Source organism: Anneissia japonica, unplaced genomic scaffold (assembly GCF_011630105.1).
Source record: "Anneissia japonica isolate Jap-2015-1 unplaced genomic scaffold, ASM1163010v1 scaffold199_len4679917_cov187, whole genome shotgun sequence".
NCBI lineage: Eukaryota > Metazoa > Echinodermata > Crinoidea > Comatulida > Comatulidae > Anneissia > Anneissia japonica.
The window spans coordinates 2632287-2650548 of NW_022686322.1; the positions used below are offsets into that span (position 1 = coordinate 2632287).

At 33.5% G+C, this 18262-nt stretch overlaps 1 protein-coding gene across 1 annotated transcript in view; it reads left to right on the top strand.

Moving 5' to 3' along the window:
* LOC117115724 (autism susceptibility gene 2 protein homolog) overlaps positions 1 to 18262 on the top strand; it is a 60923-nt gene extending 42661 nt beyond the window's left edge. Inside the window, exons 4-12 of the mRNA XM_033259648.1 lie at positions 1425 to 1663; positions 6135 to 6188; positions 6984 to 7189; positions 8679 to 8777; positions 10058 to 10123; positions 11004 to 11127; positions 11857 to 12006; positions 12450 to 12726; positions 13078 to 18262. Coding sequence (XP_033115539.1) covers positions 1561 to 1663; positions 6135 to 6188; positions 6984 to 7189; positions 8679 to 8777; positions 10058 to 10123; positions 11004 to 11127; positions 11857 to 12006; positions 12450 to 12726; positions 13078 to 14119 — 2121 coding nt within the window. The 5' untranslated portion in view covers positions 1425 to 1560 and the 3' untranslated portion in view covers positions 14120 to 18262. The remainder of the gene's footprint in view (positions 1 to 1424; positions 1664 to 6134; positions 6189 to 6983; positions 7190 to 8678; positions 8778 to 10057; positions 10124 to 11003; positions 11128 to 11856; positions 12007 to 12449; positions 12727 to 13077) is intronic.

Below are 18262 nucleotides of genomic sequence, written 5' to 3' on the forward strand. Positions count from 1 at the left end.
ATTTACTGTTATCTGACAAACATATTGGTGGCGTGTAACCAGAGGTCAAATGTAGCAAATGTTGTGCAGATCACAGTTTGACTTCAGGGCGAAAACAATTATGCTAACACCCAGCAAGAGATAATTACATTAATCATAACAAAATTTACTTGAATTAGAAACACTGATGCTGCGTTGTTCTCAAAGAGAAAGTTTTTTACATCCCTGTTTCCCCCAATGTATAATAATGAGGTAATTGATTCAATTTGCCCACTGTCTGATGAAAAAAATGTTTGACAAATGGCACACAAGGGTTACAAAGAAGTAAGCAACTTTCATACATGATAATTAGTTCATGGTTAGTAGTTTGAAGGCAATATATCTGTTGTGTGTAAATTAAGCAATCTGTCTGTCTTGTGTTTATTTACCAATCAAGAACTTGTTAACAGGTATTAATCATATCATTGGTTGTTGTTCTGACTTTTTACTGTTTGGAAATTAGAGTGTCCTGCAGTATTTATCGTCCTTTGAATTTTATATGCAAACATTATAGATAAACAATTTTAACAGGAGTAGTGACATTTTGCCATGTTATCGTACCGAATACTCAGTATGTTTTCTTGTTCAAGGAAGGAGGGCTTATATCAAAGGAATTATGGTAGTTGTTCGGTATTATTTTTATTGTTTTGTATTATTTTATAAAGTATACATACTTTTATCATGAAGGAATTATTGCTCCATGCTTGTATCAGAGTTCAATCCCGTCTGCTTTTACTAAAATTATTAAGTGGATATTTTCCCTCAGTGACATATACAGCAAATAAAATTTAATTGAATCACATTTAAATGCATATATCGACTGTAATTATTTTCTCAAGGCTAAAGCTCTGGTTAATTACAATTTTATTATTCTTTAATTAGCTTATAGTGGTTATTATTATATATTATTATAATATCATCATTCTTAATAGGAAAAATACCAGCATTATTTGTAGGACTATATTAAGTGTATTACTTAATAAACATGAAAATATCCATATAAATTAATTTGAGATAGAAAGTTAATCCTAGTCTCCGAACACAAGTTTTATCTATTATTACATTCCTAAATGCACTGTTTTGATTGAAAATCGAAACAGTATATTTGGCTTTTAAAAATTGCATAGCCTTTTATAAGATTTTTTTATTTATTGTATTATCATTCTGCCCTTCTCTAATTGATTTCTGTTGTTGAAATTGTAATTCCCGCTAGAATTAAATAGTAATAATATGATTGAAATAATGTACTGTACCTGGCTGAGATTAGAATTCAAACTAGAAGGATTTTGGGTTTATTTACTGAAATAACAAATTAGCTGGCATGTATTAGTGTCCATTTAAGATGAATATTTTAACTTTATGGATAACAAATACTGTAATAATAAAATCCTTTTCATTTTCAACAGTGCCACCAAGCCTATTGCTCAGAGCGTAGCTCATCTGCCACGGTCCACGCCGACTCTTCCGTACTCGGCACCGTCGCAGACACCCACGTTCTCGCACTCGTCGACAATACCACCGAGCCGTTCAGTGCCGCATAATATGTACACACCCTCACTGCCGCCTCCACCGCCGTTGACTTCGCCAACAACCCACAACCAGAGTCCTTTTGCTGCTGCACCTGATACAAGCTATAATTATTCTAGTAAGTTTCATTTTTCAATCTGCACAAAAATAATATTAACCATTTTACATTACTTTTTTTAAATCTTGATATTTAAGCTGTCAGACTCTGTATTTAGATGTAATTGTTATTACAATAACAGCAGGATGTCAACCATAAATATATTTGTATAATTATATTAGTTTTAGTGATTCTTTTATACCTTGTATTCTGAAAATTTCATTTTCAGTGATGCTTATTAATTGAGTAATGATTTTCACACCTATTGATTTTGCCATATTGTTTGTAATGTAGATTTCATGCTGTTTAATTTAATTATCTGCATTGCATCACTGTGCAATCAACAAACAGATTGAAATTCACTATGTAAATTGAGGGTTATATCCACATTTGTTCTGCAAAGTGAGCGTTATTGCTAGTAATCATTTAAGTGAAATTACAAATCTGCGGGCATTGGCATTGTGTTTGTTTCTACACTATTTGATTATAATTATTATGGTTCTCAAAATTATTCCATGCTTGTAGCCTTGTTGTGCTGGTACATTAATTCATGCATAATATTTCCTGTGATTTTCTGATTGCGTTACCATTTCTAGCACAAAAGAAATGTATAACTAGACTTTACTGTGTCTGTTTGAACGACAGAACATAGGGCTTTTCCCTATTGCTTTAATGAGAAATGAAGTTGAAATTGCAACAAAAAGAAAAGTCCTTAAAAGGTATAAAGTAAAAAAATTGCACGGAAAGCCAATATAATTTTAATAAAGTGGAAAAAAATTAAGTGGGACAAAAAAAACCAACCAAAACTGCAACATTATTAGTGAGACTTGAACTATGGCTGCAATGGTAATAGCGAGGTACATCATGACCCATAACCATTGCGCGCTATATGGGCCGACCTTGCATATGAAAGTGCATTTTCAGTTCATAGCGATTCAATGACTGAAAACAAATATTGTTCATGCATATCATGGTAGGTTTGAGTTTAACATAGCTGTAACTGTAAGCGTTTTAGAAAATGCAAATTGCGTTTAAATAATTTAATAAACAAAAAAATCTTTAAATGTTCCTCATATCCACACTCTACTGCGGATCGTCACCAAAATTGGATCATTTCTTCATTTCACCATAAAAAAAAACTATTCTGCAAAGTGTCATTTTTATCCATCTGTAACTGGGACGTAAGCAATTTAAATAACCCTTAAATTTATACCCTAACCTTGATCGTCCCCTACACATAATATTATCTTCCTTGTAACTTGGGTTAAACTTTCCCGAAAGTTTTATTCGGATTAGTTGACCTGTTTTCGAAAAAATGTGGTCTGGGACGTTTTCCTTTAAATGATCCACACCTTACTGCAGATCGTCACAAAAATTTAGTCATTTTTTTACAAGACCTCCAAAGTATTATAAAATGTTTCATTTAGACCCATTTGTTTTTTTTAAAGAGATATTTAAGTCTGGGTCCTCAAAAAATGGAAAAGACCCTCAAATTTACACCCTTCACTGGATTATCACTAACACATCACATCATCACATCATCTGACTGGTTTTTGAAATATCCGGTGTAGACTGTTTGACCTTAAATCACTTTTAATTGGTCCTCACACGCACACCTTGATATATGGCCTATGCTTATATTTGTGTAGGGGGTAAGGGAAGATTACATACAATATTCTATTAAAATACATAAGATAAATTGCAAGTCAAAAAAATATTCTGCAAACTGAGTCCACTTGATTTTCTAACATTTAAAATTTACATACAGATTTGTAAACAGCTGTTTTTTGTCGATATTTTTCCAAATGACTCCAAGATATTCTAATGAAATACAACAATGTTATGTTTGTTATTGCATTTTAAGAGTGCTATACTCAATCTGTTTTTATCATTTGCCCTGCTGTAATATTGACACAATCAATATTGTTACTGACTGTTACCATCTCTTTGGCTTTTCAATCATACTCATAATAAATTATGCATATCTGAAATAACTAAGCTTATATTATCATTACTCCAAAAAATGTTTGCAATTATATCATCTTATTCTATAGACCTACTATACATTTGCAGAGAAAATAGTCTTTGTCTCTCTGTCCTTCTTTCTTCCTCCTGAATAGAAGTTGAGATTGAAAATCTTTAGTACTGTTTTTTTTTTTTTCATTCTAACAAAGAATACTAACATTGAATGCTCATAAGGAGAATATAGGCCTACTATAAAACAAAAACAAACAAAAAAATTATAAAACCACAAATAATATCAATTAACTTGTGAATTAGGCCCATTTTAAGATTTTTTTACACTGGCAAAATGTCATGAGCTACTGTATTATGCTGTTTTATATTTGTGTGGGGGGTAAGGGAAGATTACATACAATATTCTATTAAAATACATAAGATAAATTGCAAGTCAAAAAAATATTCTGCAAACTGAGTCCACTTGATTTTCTAACATTTAAAATTTACATACAGATTTGTAAACAGCTGTTTTTTGTCGATATTTTTCCAAATGACTCCCAGACATTCTAATGAAATACAACAATGTTATGTTTGTTATTGCATTTTAAGAGTGCTATACTCAATCTGTTTTTATCATTTGCCCTGCTGTAATATTGACACAATCAATATTGTTACTGACTGTTACCATCTCTTTGGCTTTTCAATCATACTCATAATAAATTATGCATATCTGAAATAACTAAGCTTATATTATCATTACTCCAAAAAATGTTTGCAATTATATCATCTTATTCTATAGACCTACTATACATTTGCAGAGAAAATAGTCTTTGTCTCTCTGTCCTTCTTTCTTCCTCCTGAATAGAAGTTGAGATTGAAAATCTTTAGTACTGTTTTTTTTTTTTATTCATTCTAACAAAGAATACTAACATTGAATGCTAATAAGGAGAATGTATTAACAAATGTTAGTGATGGTGGTGATGGTATCAATGATGATAGTGAAACTGATTTTGTTAATATAAAGCAGATTAATCTAATGTGGATGTGAATTAATGATGATATAATAATTATTGTTATCTGGATTTGTTTGGACTTTAAGTAAACAAACTGCAGTACCATATGGAAAATTGGCATTTGTATTTTCAAATGAGATTCATCATAGCACTCAAATATGTCTCATGACGTTATTAAGACATTTAACATATTTGAGTGGGCTTTTTTTTCTAACTATTGATATGATCTACTTGACTAATTTGGGTTAGTGTAATACTATGCTACTATAATGGTGTTGCTATTATACTCAAATTACATTATTGGTTCCTATGCATTTTATGAAATATGATCTATTTCAATAGGATCATATGCTTTTGTGTGGTGTGTATTATGCATGTAAGTTGATGAGCAAGACTAAACCAGCTATTTTTTTCATGCACAAATATCATTCATTTAATAATATATGTAGGTATTTTGCATCATTTAGATTGATGATAGTTATATCTGCGCTACCCTAAAATATGGTTACCAGTAAATAAGAAAACTAATTAGTTTTTATATATCAAGGCGAGGTACTAACGACTAGAACCTATGTCCAATACGGTCAGTACGGTTGAAGGAGAGTTCCCTTTTGCTTCAAAGTAACTGAAGATATTTTAGTTCCAAATAGGCCCATTTAAATAATTATATCAGCGCAATAACACCTTGTTGACATCCAGCAATGATTTGCTATTAAAAGCTTAAATGTGTAATGTTTTGATTCACATCTTTGGGAAGGAGTTGGAATGACCAATTTAATTATTCCGGAAGGAAATTTATGACATGCACTAGATTATAATCATTTTCAGACACAATAATATGTGCCACTTTTATTTCATCACTTGTGTATTTGTGTATGGAAACCATACTCCACATGTGTTTTACTAATCCTTCATTAACTTTACTTATTTTGTTGCATGTTTGTCATCATAACTAGGGAGGTGAATGCATGGGTCTTAATCCCAGGCTGTTTTCACTTGTAACTATGAGCTAGCACAGGGCTTGCACTAGTCTCATGTGAAATTAAAATGTTAGGGTAAACGAAGAACTGTCATGACATCCTTGATAACAATCTTCATCTGATAACGAACCTTGACCCTACTTAGGGCATGCTGGGTACATGCAAGTGTCTGACGAGTGTTTGTGAAAGTCTTGGGGAGACTCCGACGTAGTTAATTAATCAAAAACATGGAAAGCAAATTCTCAACAGCTGTTTCCAGGCCGAATTGCTGGGAGAAACAACAGATATGCTGAGTGGATCCGTAGGCCCACACTGTATGTTTCACAGCTCAGCTGTCGACTCACAGGCTTGTCGAAACAGGCTCACACATTTGCTTATTTCGACCGGGAAGGACAGGCAACTACTATCGTAAGCCTAGGAGTTGCTGTGTTTATGGATTTAATACATTTGAACGTGCTAGGCAACGAGCATGAAAAGCGATCCTCTGTTGAATGGTTGACTTCATTCTGTTTTTTCTTTCCCAACTTCTCTTTTATTCAGAAGGTCAAATCACACCGCTGGAACTCCATAACAGGAACTTAAACAACACAAAAGGTGGATATGGGTTGGTTCTACTGCCCGCTTTTTGCTTTTATTATTATTAAGTTTTAATTAAGATTAAGTTAACGACTGAGCCTGTTTTTTAAGGTCCATGTTTGTTATGTATAATTAAGGTGCTCTGAGCATTTTGTAACCATAAGCAAAGTTTTTATTATAATTTTGTTGTTTGAAATATCTTGTTGCTGATAATGTTGAGTGGCTATTGCTCCTGTTGTTAAAACTTCATTGAAACTGCTGCTCATGTTGATAACTGTACCGATAGTTATGTTGATGATGATGATGATGGTGATAATGATTTTATGACGTTGTTTTAATAGTGATATTGTGATATTACTTTTTGTCATTATTGCTAAAATAAACATTGCTTATAATGCATCTGTATTGAAATTACATCAATTTGCTGATGGTGCGATGATAGTGGGTAATTTTAATTGCTTTTAGCTTCCATTCTGTACTGCAAAATCAATAGCTTAATTTATTCAAAATCTAATTTACATATCTAAAAATATGCATTGGTGCTTCTCATTTATGTAGACATTTCATATCAGCTATTGTTTACATGCTTATTAATTTCATTATTAAATTACTCCAGTTAAACGTAATGATTACAGAATATGTTACCTCCAGTTTAGTATATAAAGCGTTATCAAAAAAGTTAAAAATTTACTTTAATCCTTAAAAGTGTCTTAGTATTTGGTTTATCAACATTTTTAAAAAATGATTATTTGTTAAAAAGCATAGAGGTCTTCAATATTTATATTCAATATTCTAATTTTATTTCTTCCACAGGTCAGCAACATATTTTACGGAAAGAGTTGGACAAACGATTTCTTGCTGCTCATGACAGAAATATGTCAGTTGGCCCTCCGCCATACATGAGAACGGAGACACACATGCACCAACATAATCATATGCATCAACATATGCATAGCCATTCCTTCCTACCCACCCCGGTAGGCAGCGCTCTTGTGCCCCCTCAGCCACCGCCACACATGGTAAGTTGTGTCAGGTTTACGGTTGTTTTTGGGAGGGGTTTTTAAGTCTCAAACTTTTTAAATGGCCTCATTTGAATGGCTTTTGTAGTATGTATAGAATGATTGTGTACCTGAGAGCGGAAGTACAAACACAGGGTACAGCACCACCTGGTTTCCATAACCTTCCTATATAACTTCTGTAGCTAGCCTAGGACTCAACAAGCCTAATCCGGGGAAAACTGCATATAAAGTTTACGTGTAATTCCAGTATTCTCATTTATATAACAAAAATTATCGGTATTCGTTCATGAATGATTCAGCTGCGGCTGATATCAATTATAATCATCTCCAACATGGTCCAGGCTTACATCATAACAATAATCTTCTTCATGTGTTGAATGTTTCTGTTTAGTTTTTTTGTTAGAAGAAAACAAATTTTCCGGATGGATTTGTGAAAACTGATCATTATTGGTTATCATATGAATATATCATTTACTACAGATATGATTGTATTTCTATCATTTTCATTGTAAGTGTAAACAGACCTTAAGTTATAACATCAGCAGCAGATGTTTTACGTGAGCACAGAAATAAGATACTACATTTTTTCATCTCCCTGGAGTTTAAAACGCGTTCCTCTGTCATTCAGCAAAGCGTTGAGTGTTTTTATGACTTGAAAACTACTACTCAACATGATCGTCCATTGGAAGTTAGTCCTTGAGGTCATTGTCATCAAGATGTGATATTGTCACATGTTACCATGTAACAATCCTTTGTAAACAACGCACTTATAGATGTTGCATCATCTTAAATCATCCTTCCGTATTGATTGACGATGCAGAGATTTTGTGTCGGACATGGAGTAGCTGGCCGGTCGAGGTTGTTACAGTCTCTTCCAGAAGCCTAAAACGTGTGGTCAGCATGCACAGCAAATAAGTCGGGATTACCTCGCACATGTGCATGTGACTTTATCGTGTCATGTGTCGCATCTCCAAAGATCTAATGGATAACGGTTCATTGCCTAGTTTACCCTCTAAGCACATTCATTTTCATCATACTGCTTGCCAAATGTTCCTGTTATTGATATAAAATCGAAAATACATTAGACGATGTATTGAAAAGATGCGGTACTTACGTGCCGTAGCATGTATCCATGCGTTCATCATGGAATTGCTCTAAGCTGTCGGATTATGTCGTTTAAGATCTTTCTCATCAACTTTAGAATATAGGACATAATTTAATATCTGTTAAGTTAGATGTTCAGCTGCTTGTCATCTGTCAGTAAACTCAACTCTGTCTAATGATCTTTTTTATTAATTAGTGTTCATGTATGGCATTCATTAATGTCTTTTTTAATTATTGCAGTATGTCTTTTTCAACTTTGCAGATCCAGATATTTAATAACTAATAACTAAAAATCATTAGTGACAATTACACCGGAAATTATTCATTTAGCATTATTATTATTATTGTCTTTAATTTAGATAGATTTTTTTTTTGTATTTAACAGCTCGGTGTTGGCTTTCCTCCAAACCTGCCAGCTATTCCCCCACCTACATCACTACCAAACACAATAGGCATGCCTCCGAGTTCGGCATTCCAGCCTAAGGTATGCATCTTAAAATTATTTTCATTATTATTTTACTTTGATCCTGGCTCATGTTCAAGCTTATATCTGTTGGATTTTTATCTTTGCCTTTTTTTCTTTTGACTCATTCTGGCTTCCTTTAAGTAGTTTTACTTAAACTTTTAAGTAGGTGTTAACTAAATTAATAAAGAAATAAATTAGTTATAAAGACTTGTCCACCTAAGTGAAATTGATACAAATGCCAGACTAGACGTGTTTGATCACAGACTACCTGTAAATTTTTAAAGGGCAAACTAATTTATTTATATCTGTCTACTTAAATCTTTCTTTATATATGTATTTTTAGCATATATTTAATGCCTTTTTGGATTAATTGATTTATGAGCTAGAGTTACTTAAGTTTAAATTTCTGAGTTCGTAAAGGTGACGTTCTTTGGCTGATGAAAATGATTTGTGACAAAATATGAGTACAGTAACCCTTTATTCGAAGATCTTATATTAATAAATATAGCACACTTGATCATAATTATTGTACCATTACAAAATATGAGCATAGTTTCTAGTGTGCCCTCTACAAAATATTAATTCCAAAGATCTTGGAATACTTACATGCAGTGGTGCCTCCAGAAATTTGCCGATAAGGGGACTGAACCAAGGGGCCGACTAGAGCCTCAGTCAGGGTCCTGTTAGTGCAGGGATTTCCCCTGACCCCCTACTTGTTGCTATAAATTGCTATAAATATTCCGACGTATGTCAGTAAATCGTCAAGAAAACAAAGAAATGTGAACGCACATAAATACACCCCAGTTCAGTGTCGCACACAAAATTACAAACATAGTTTCCTGCCCAAAACAATAGATAATTGGAATAACCTTCCATCTGAGGTCGTCCAGGCTAATGAAGTATCAACTTTCAGATCAGCTCTAGATAGGTATTATCAAAATTAAAGCAAGTTAAAAATAAAATTTTCTCAACTAATATGAAATACTCTTTAATAAACTTGAGCACACGTTACGCACAAGCAGCAAAACACATTGGACGAAAGTGCTGAAGTTACCAGCGATGTCCAATTAGCGATTCTGAGATTGTGCCATCTCTTCTTTTGTAAACCCATGATAAATCATTATCTTTCTTGAGGACTGCACGTTGCATAGATAGTCTATTCAGTATATTCGTCCAAGAGTTGAAGGCAGGATTAGAAGAAAACATCCAGCACAAACATTACAGAAATTCAAAAAAACAGAAAATTCTAGCCTCTTGAATTTCTAATTTTTAATTGTTTTTCTTTTTACTTGCTACAGAAGCAAGGGAAGTGGTGTGCAGCCCACGTTACTGTTGCCTGGCTGATCTATCACCAACAACAGAAGGTATGGCTTACCATACTGTCTATATGTAAAATCTGTCTGTATATAAGATCAAGACTTAACCGATGCTAACCGGAGTACATTAACACAGATCTCCGGTTGGCGGTGATGGTGTAACCCCATACTTCGGTTTGGGTGCTAGCTTGGTGTTTTTTTTTGTTTTTTTTTCCACCGGCTTTTTTCTTTGTGTTCTTGACTTCATTATTGTCTAGCGCATAGAAACCTCGTTTATTTGCGCTATATAAATCCATCTATTATTATTATTATTATTATTATGTGACATACTTCCATCCAAACTTAATAATATGCAACATCAGGGATTGGCCACACGTTTTGCTTCGTAGTACCTGATTTGTATTATTGTCATTATCACAATCATTATTATTGTGATTATCATTTGTATATAAATTTGTTATTATTTAATAACTATTCTAATAATTATTATTTTACTATCATAATCACTATTACTATAATCATCATTTTCAGTGTCATTATTATCTTATTTACTGCTGTTTTTATTTTTTATTTTTTTGTTGTTATATTTAATGATTTACTGTATTTTATTATTGTTGCTGTAATAAATATTCCAACATATTTTTTAAGGTACTACTGAATTTTAATATAAGCTTATATATTTAGATTTAACTTGTTTTGTTTATTAACACATTTTAATTAAGTTTAGGCTTTATTATTTAGGTTTTCACATGTCTAATTGTACTATACATCCATATAGTCTTTAGGTTTTTTTTTTTTAATATGTTCACAACTTATTGATTGTACTTTTCTTTCAATCTATGTAAGGCACTACAAAATATGTATGTGGAATTGAATGATTGATGAAAAATACAAATTAACATTTTTTTTTCTTGTTTTGTAATCTTAGAAAGTGGAGGCCCAGAAGGATCAACTGAAACCTGATATATTTTCCCGTCCAGCACCTCAACTGATGCCTCCCCATCGACCTGCCGACCACTCCGGCCCACCAGGTCTTTTTCCACCAGGTAATGGTACGTTGCAAGTTATAATAATTATTTTTTGCATGGTACAGTACCAATATGCAGTGGTACCATATATGCCATTGGAACAATGCTTATTGGTAGCATGCAATGGTACTACTGATATAAAAAACTGTGGTGGTACCATGAAGAACCGTTGGTATAATCTGTAATCTTACCATTTACAATGAAAAATGGTACAGTAACATTGATAACTAATTAATGTACCACTGTAACCATTGGTAATGCAGTACAACTTATAATATATACAGTACCACTGGTAACATTATAATGTACCACTGGTAACCATTGGGTGTGCAATGCAACTTATAATATGTACAGTACCACTGGTAACCATTGGGAGTGCATTGCACCTTACAATATGTACAGTACCACTAGTAACAGAATAATGTACTGCTGATAACCATTGGGAATGCGGTGCAACTTATAATAACTACAGTACCACTAGTAACAAAATAATGTACCACTTGTAACCGTTGGGTATGCAGTACAGCTTGAAATAATACGTACAGTACCATTGGTAACCAGGTAAACTCATGACCTTCAGTTACTTGTACCACTAGAAACTTAAATAGCACATACTGAGCTATTAATGAACTATATGATGAGATTTGCACTTTAAAATACTCTGTTTTCGATAGAGGATATTGTTTACTGTATGCTACCTTTTACTACATCTGAGTTGTCACTAATTATTGTTTTTTGTTATATTTTTTGTAGGTGGTCCGTCTGGCCCTCACTCTGCTCTTGGTGGCCCTCATCCGAGTGGCTTCATTGCACAAAGTGCTGGACAACTGGGGATGCCTCCCTTCCCAAGACCTCAGGGCTACGGCCCCATCGGTACCCCTGTCCTACCTAGAAATGGCTTAGGTAAGAGAGGTAAACAACTTAAAACTTATTTTATTCCTTCAGAATTGTAGGGCAAAAAATAATAAATGTTTAAAGAGATGGTACATACAATCACTTTTGGAGCTAAAAAGAACTATTTGTGCTGTTGTGAAGTATTAAATAGACTATATAGAACTATACATTCCTTCAAACAACATTAACATCAAGTTTGTTTGAAAGAATCTGAACTGATTGTACAGAACCCTCATTTTCTTCAGTGCATACCAGAGAAGTCATTAAAATATTTAAGCCTGACTATGTGCCTCAATAATGTCATCAGGCTAAGCCCTTTACCATCAAAATATTTAGGGATTACAGATAATTTCTTTTGAGATATCTAATTAAAATGTTGTGATAATTATTGATGATGGTAGAAAATTACATTGTTTCTGTTTTTTTTTGTTTTTTTTTATTTCCATATCCAGGCAATAGTATTACAGGGTCTATGTTCAATGGTCGAGATATGCTAGGCCTGCATGGTCTCAATAGTAATCACTTGCCATACAACCGGTTGCATCGAACACCACCTGGATTTCCTACCCCTCCTCCTCCAGCTGGATGGCCGAAGCCGGAATCTGATAGGCCTAAAGATGCATTAGCCAGAATTGAGATGGAGAGGGAACGCAAGGAGGAGGAAGCTCGTAAGGAACGGGAGAGGGAACGAATCAAAGATAGTATAGACCATGAAAAGGAGAGAGAAAGGTTTGATATTTTGTATTTCCTTTAACCATTGTTTAGAATACATACACCTACCAACTCCTGCCCGCCGCTAAAGTACACACAACTACCCCTGTTCCACTGCAAAGATACACACACAAGCACTTACCCTGCCCCACTTGTAAAACGCACATAGAAACACCTACCAACACCACCAACACCAGCCCCATGCAGAGATACACATGCTCTTGCACCAGCAAACAAAATTTTATTTGGATCTTCGGCTAATACCATTATCAATTTTGTTTTTCGTCAGCTTTCCCGTTGTAAAGAATACTGCTGATTCATTATAATTAATTTTTTTAATTTTAAGATCTTACTGATTTTTTTTTCCAGGCTGGTGGATAGGCCAGGCCAATCCTCTACAAGTCCAGATCGATGGACAAATGACCGAAAGAAGGAGGAAGAAAAGGATCGTCATATGGATGAGAGGCGAGAGAAAAACAGTGAAAGGGATGGAGAACATTCTAAAGACATTATTCCCAAACTGAATGATCATAGGACTCGTGAGGGGTCTAGATCCCCCGCCACACACCATATGCATAGGCGTGATATAAAAGAAAGCGCTTTTGATAGCGTTGGACATATTTTACCTCCAAATAAGGAGGAACGAAGGGATTACGAAACTGCAAAAGAGACGCTACACAGAGAAACAATGCACTCTGGAATTAGTCCAGTAGTAGGATCCATGTTTGAGAGACGAAACTTAGGTTTATTCCCTCCCAGTTACGCCATTGAACGACCTCCACCAGGTATGCCCATGATACCTTGGGATGCCAGGGATAATTTTTTTCGTAGACAAGAGAGCTTTCAAAGAGAACACGCATTCCGACAAGAATATGAGCGGGACCGTATGATACGAAGTGCAGCAGCGGCAGCCGCTGCAACCGGTCAGCCCATGGGACCAATAATTGAGCAGGAAAGATTTAGAGATCGTGAACCCCACGATTTCACCAGAGACAATCCACTAGCTGTTGATTCTTATCGTAGGATAGAACAAGAAAGATTGCACGTTCACCAGCGATTGTTAGAGGAACGTGTTTTACGAGAGGAAGTTGAAAGGAACCGAATGCTGCAGGTCGCTCATGAGCATGGACAAATGATAATCCCGTCGCATCCAGCTCTGCCGCCTTCATTGCATAATAGTTTACCATATTCCAGGTCTAGTAGTTTTTTCCAAAATTCTATCATGTTGAAAGCTTCGCAGCCTCCACCGCTTGTTCCCACCGCAAGTATCAATAGTACATTCGGGTCAAGCCAGCGTAGCCGAGGTCCATCTCCCAGTACTTTACAACCAAATGGTCGCAATAACTCACCAATGGATAGCCTAGTCTCCAAAGAAAAAGCGCTTTCCGAAAAGGATGCACACAGTCGATAGAAGCAGAACAAACAATCGGTGTTTTTCAAACCAGGTCAGACTGGAATGAACAGGATTGAACTGGAGTGCATTAGGATATCAAACATCTTTGACCAATGCACAATGTCCTGCATAAGTAGAAGCAGTAAGCATCTGTGAAAAATAACCGTAGGATGTGCATGTCGGCTGTTCTTATCATCTGTGTTGTACTCCTATGTTCGCTAGAAGAAAAACAGAAATGTTTGAAAACGGATCTACAGTATGTTATTAAACTAGCAACATGTCTACGCATTAAAAAACAGGTTTTTTTTGGCATCCAGCATTAGTTCTGCTTGTGAATATGTAAGAAATATTTATGTTGGCTCTGTATGGTTTTTTCCTGCCAGGGGAATTAGCGTGGGTAACTCATGTGCACCTACACAGTAGGAGACCGACGCCATTTGCTTGCTTTATAAGTTGCAAGGAAAATAATGCTAGGATTTGCTAGTTTTGTGGACAACTGTAAGGTTTTGATAACAAGTGCAATTTTAAGATATGTGAGTTGTGTTTGTTTTGTTTTTTTTCTTCATCGATTGGTTTGTAGGATGATATGAATGGGAGCTGTGCTTAAAAGCCACAAAATACATTGTTACATATCTTGTTTTTTATTGGAAATGAATGTAAATCCTACCTTTAAAATGCTATACACTGTCAGATCCTTTTTCGAGAAGAGCACAGACCTTTTCTGTGAGAATTGTCCAGGATCCCTTCCATGGGATTCATGTATCCCCTTTCCCTATCACTCTAATTTCTGAGTCACAGTATTTTATTGAAGTTCATTCCACTTATTGTTGTACTCTATTCTAATAAATCAGATCCCACCATAACCCATTATAAAATGTTTAACTAATTTTATTTCTAATTTTATACAGTAGTAGTATTTCTTAATGACCACACGCATTGATAATGTCACCCTAACTTTCCATCAGTTGCTACGCATGAAGTGATGATGTCACCGCTTGTAAAGCAAAGTCATAAATTATGTTACAGTTAAAATAAAATCACAAATGAGACCATTACTTCTAATTAGTGCTATGCATTATAGCCATATATATATTAAGAATAATATAAATTGAATTATTGTGACAGAACAATTACCTTCCAGCATTGTACTTACTCCAGTTACCCGTGAAGATAAATTTGTTGGCATAATTCAAGCCTTACACCAACCATATTTTGAGATTTTCTGCTTTTTTAGTTTTGATATCTGAAATTTTAATTGAAATAGGATTTTTTTTTTTTAAATATAAAGTCCACTTCTGTTTGAATTGTTCAATCATGAAAAAAGCTGCAATTTTGTTTTATGTCTGAATCATGCAAAATTACATAATTTATGTCTCCCCATAATAACAAACCCACAACCTTTAAAGCAGACTCATCATGCTTTTACCTCCTTATTTGGGCTTTTTGTGCAAATTGCCACGATAGAAAGAATGAATAAAATCATAGATTATGTAGAAAATATTTTTCACAATACATTCTTCCTTTGCTTTATCTGAGTAGTAAGTTCCATTTTTAATTGGTTTCTGATAAACTAAACAAGTTGACACAACAGCTGTCTTTTATGTAATTCTTTCATTTACTAGATTATTACCCATCATGCAGTTGACAGGCTATGTTAGCAGACGACGAGGTTGTGAATCATGAAGTTTTATCATGATTATCTTTTGGTTGCTTAGCAATGTATTATTTTGTTGTTGTAAATCATTGTTTCTTGTATATGGGTTCAATTTATCATGTACTGTACATATTTTTGCACATTTCTAATGCTTATCTATAAAACTAAGGGATGTTTATTGTGTATATTTTGGTACAATTATTGTCTGTATGTTTCCTAAATTGATTGTAACACCAGCCAAGATCATTTCTTTTATATGATTAATTATATACCTGTCTTTTTGTTGTTTTTTTTTTTAACAGATACTACTTTACAGGTAACTAATAATATCTGTGTAAATGAATACTGTCATATTGTGGAGATATTCATTAATTAGATATCTTGATAAACAAAAGTCTACTTGGTTGCATACTAATTATTATTCATAGATATAAATATGCATATAAAAACTACAATACAAATTCCATATTTTAGAACCTGGAAATTTTAAGAAGCTATGTCATTTATTTGTTGGAAATGTGATAGATATTTAATGGTGCTACACATATTTGGTGATATTATTTTGTTGCAAATGGATTTTTAGTTCCATAGCCTATTAGTAGGTGAAGCCATTACTTGTTGTCAACTCAGTTTTTGTCAGCATTTGCTAACAAAGCAATCATTGGGAAATGTATAATTTTAATCAGAATAATGCGAGATCAGTTTGCAACTTATGTACAGGTATATCAAAGTCAAACAACAGTCAATCATGGTGTTAAGAAACTGAAAAGGTGCACCTCTATATTTATAAAACATTTTAATCAATGCATTGTTTGTGGCACCAATTCCAATATTAATGAGCTATGTTATATTTTTACGATCATTTTGTCAGGAAAATTCTTGTTTAATTTCATAAATCATGTTGTTAATTAGAGTAATTATGAGATGATAAATCTTAATTGGATTGTGCTAACGTGGAGCCAGTGCACAAATCCCAACTGTTTAAGGAAACTACAATCGTATAGTTATGCCTTGGAAACATAATGCATTATGGGTATCAAATATTATGTTATGGTAATTAATGTGTCATTTCAGAAATATTTTGATCAAATCATGTAATCTCTGAAAATTGGAAAAAATATAATATAATCGATTATAATCGATGATAATTTGGAAGAGGTTGCTTTTTCATATCTACATTTTTGTTCTGATACTTATAATGCATTATAATTAGCATCCATCCTTAATATTATTGAATTAAAATTATTATATATATTAAAGGATATTTTATATTTTATTACAAAAAATATTATTACTGTTGTTATTGATATTATTCAAATTTTGATATCCCTTTTAATTGTTGTTTTTATGTATTTATTTCTTTTGTTTTTAACTTTGAGTATGTGTACATGTAGTGTCCTCCTTGTAGATACCAAAGAGTATAAATACGGAAAGAGGTTAATTTCTGCAATGCAATCCTACTTTCTTATAATAACTTTGAATAAGATAAGATATATTTATTCATCCAATTTGTAACAATCAGAAAATTGCTTACCTTTGGCATAGTAAACAGTAAAAACACAAAAATACAGAGCACAGAAAAATACACAAAAAATATGTCCCAATAAAATGGGACATAAATGGTGCCCTCTATACAGTTTATCGTTTGAAAATTTTATTTTCAGTCGATAGGATTTGTGCATATATTCCATACAATATCAACAGCCTGCAACCTCTTTCCTTATCTATACTCTTTATAGCCAATCTATGAAGAGACATTTAATATTGCAAGATCTGTAAATTTATAATTAAATGTACAATTTTATTGAAAAATAGTTTGTAGAGATGAGGGTGAGTGTGTACTCAACCTTACTAGTAAGTTTATAATAAGTCCATTGGTTTGTTACCTACACAACTAAAACAAATGGACATGGTTGTAAAAGATAGTCTATGTAAAAGTATTTGAAATGTCGGTTGGAAAAAATTGAGCTGCTTTTTGTAGAAGTTTAGAGAGTAAAAAATTACAATTGTCAACTCATATAAGTTTGATTCTACTTGCTATTTGGACAATACATCATCCAAGATGAGAAGTCTTGTTTATATTTTGTTTGTGTTTGTATTTCACACAGGGGTGCAGATCTGTTTTGAAAGGTGGGGGACAGTGTTGGAATTTTTGTTAGGAAATGTTACCTATAGATGAATGAAAATTATACTCTATATAGCAAAATTCATCATTATCGTCATCACATCACCATTATAGTAAAAATGAAAATCAGATTTACAAAATTTTACAAGATTTGTAAATAATAATTTTGATTTAATGGCATAAAACTGCTGCAGAATGCTCTTCCTTTAATATCTGGTTCATTTATGCAGTTCATTTGAACAATTTTTAGGCATCTTCTTGACTTACTTATTTACTTACATGGTGGTGTACCAACAACCCCCTTCAAAGTATGCGAGAGTACCTGTTCCCCCATGATGTGCGTCAATGATTTCACACTTGGCAATAAAGATACTATAAATTA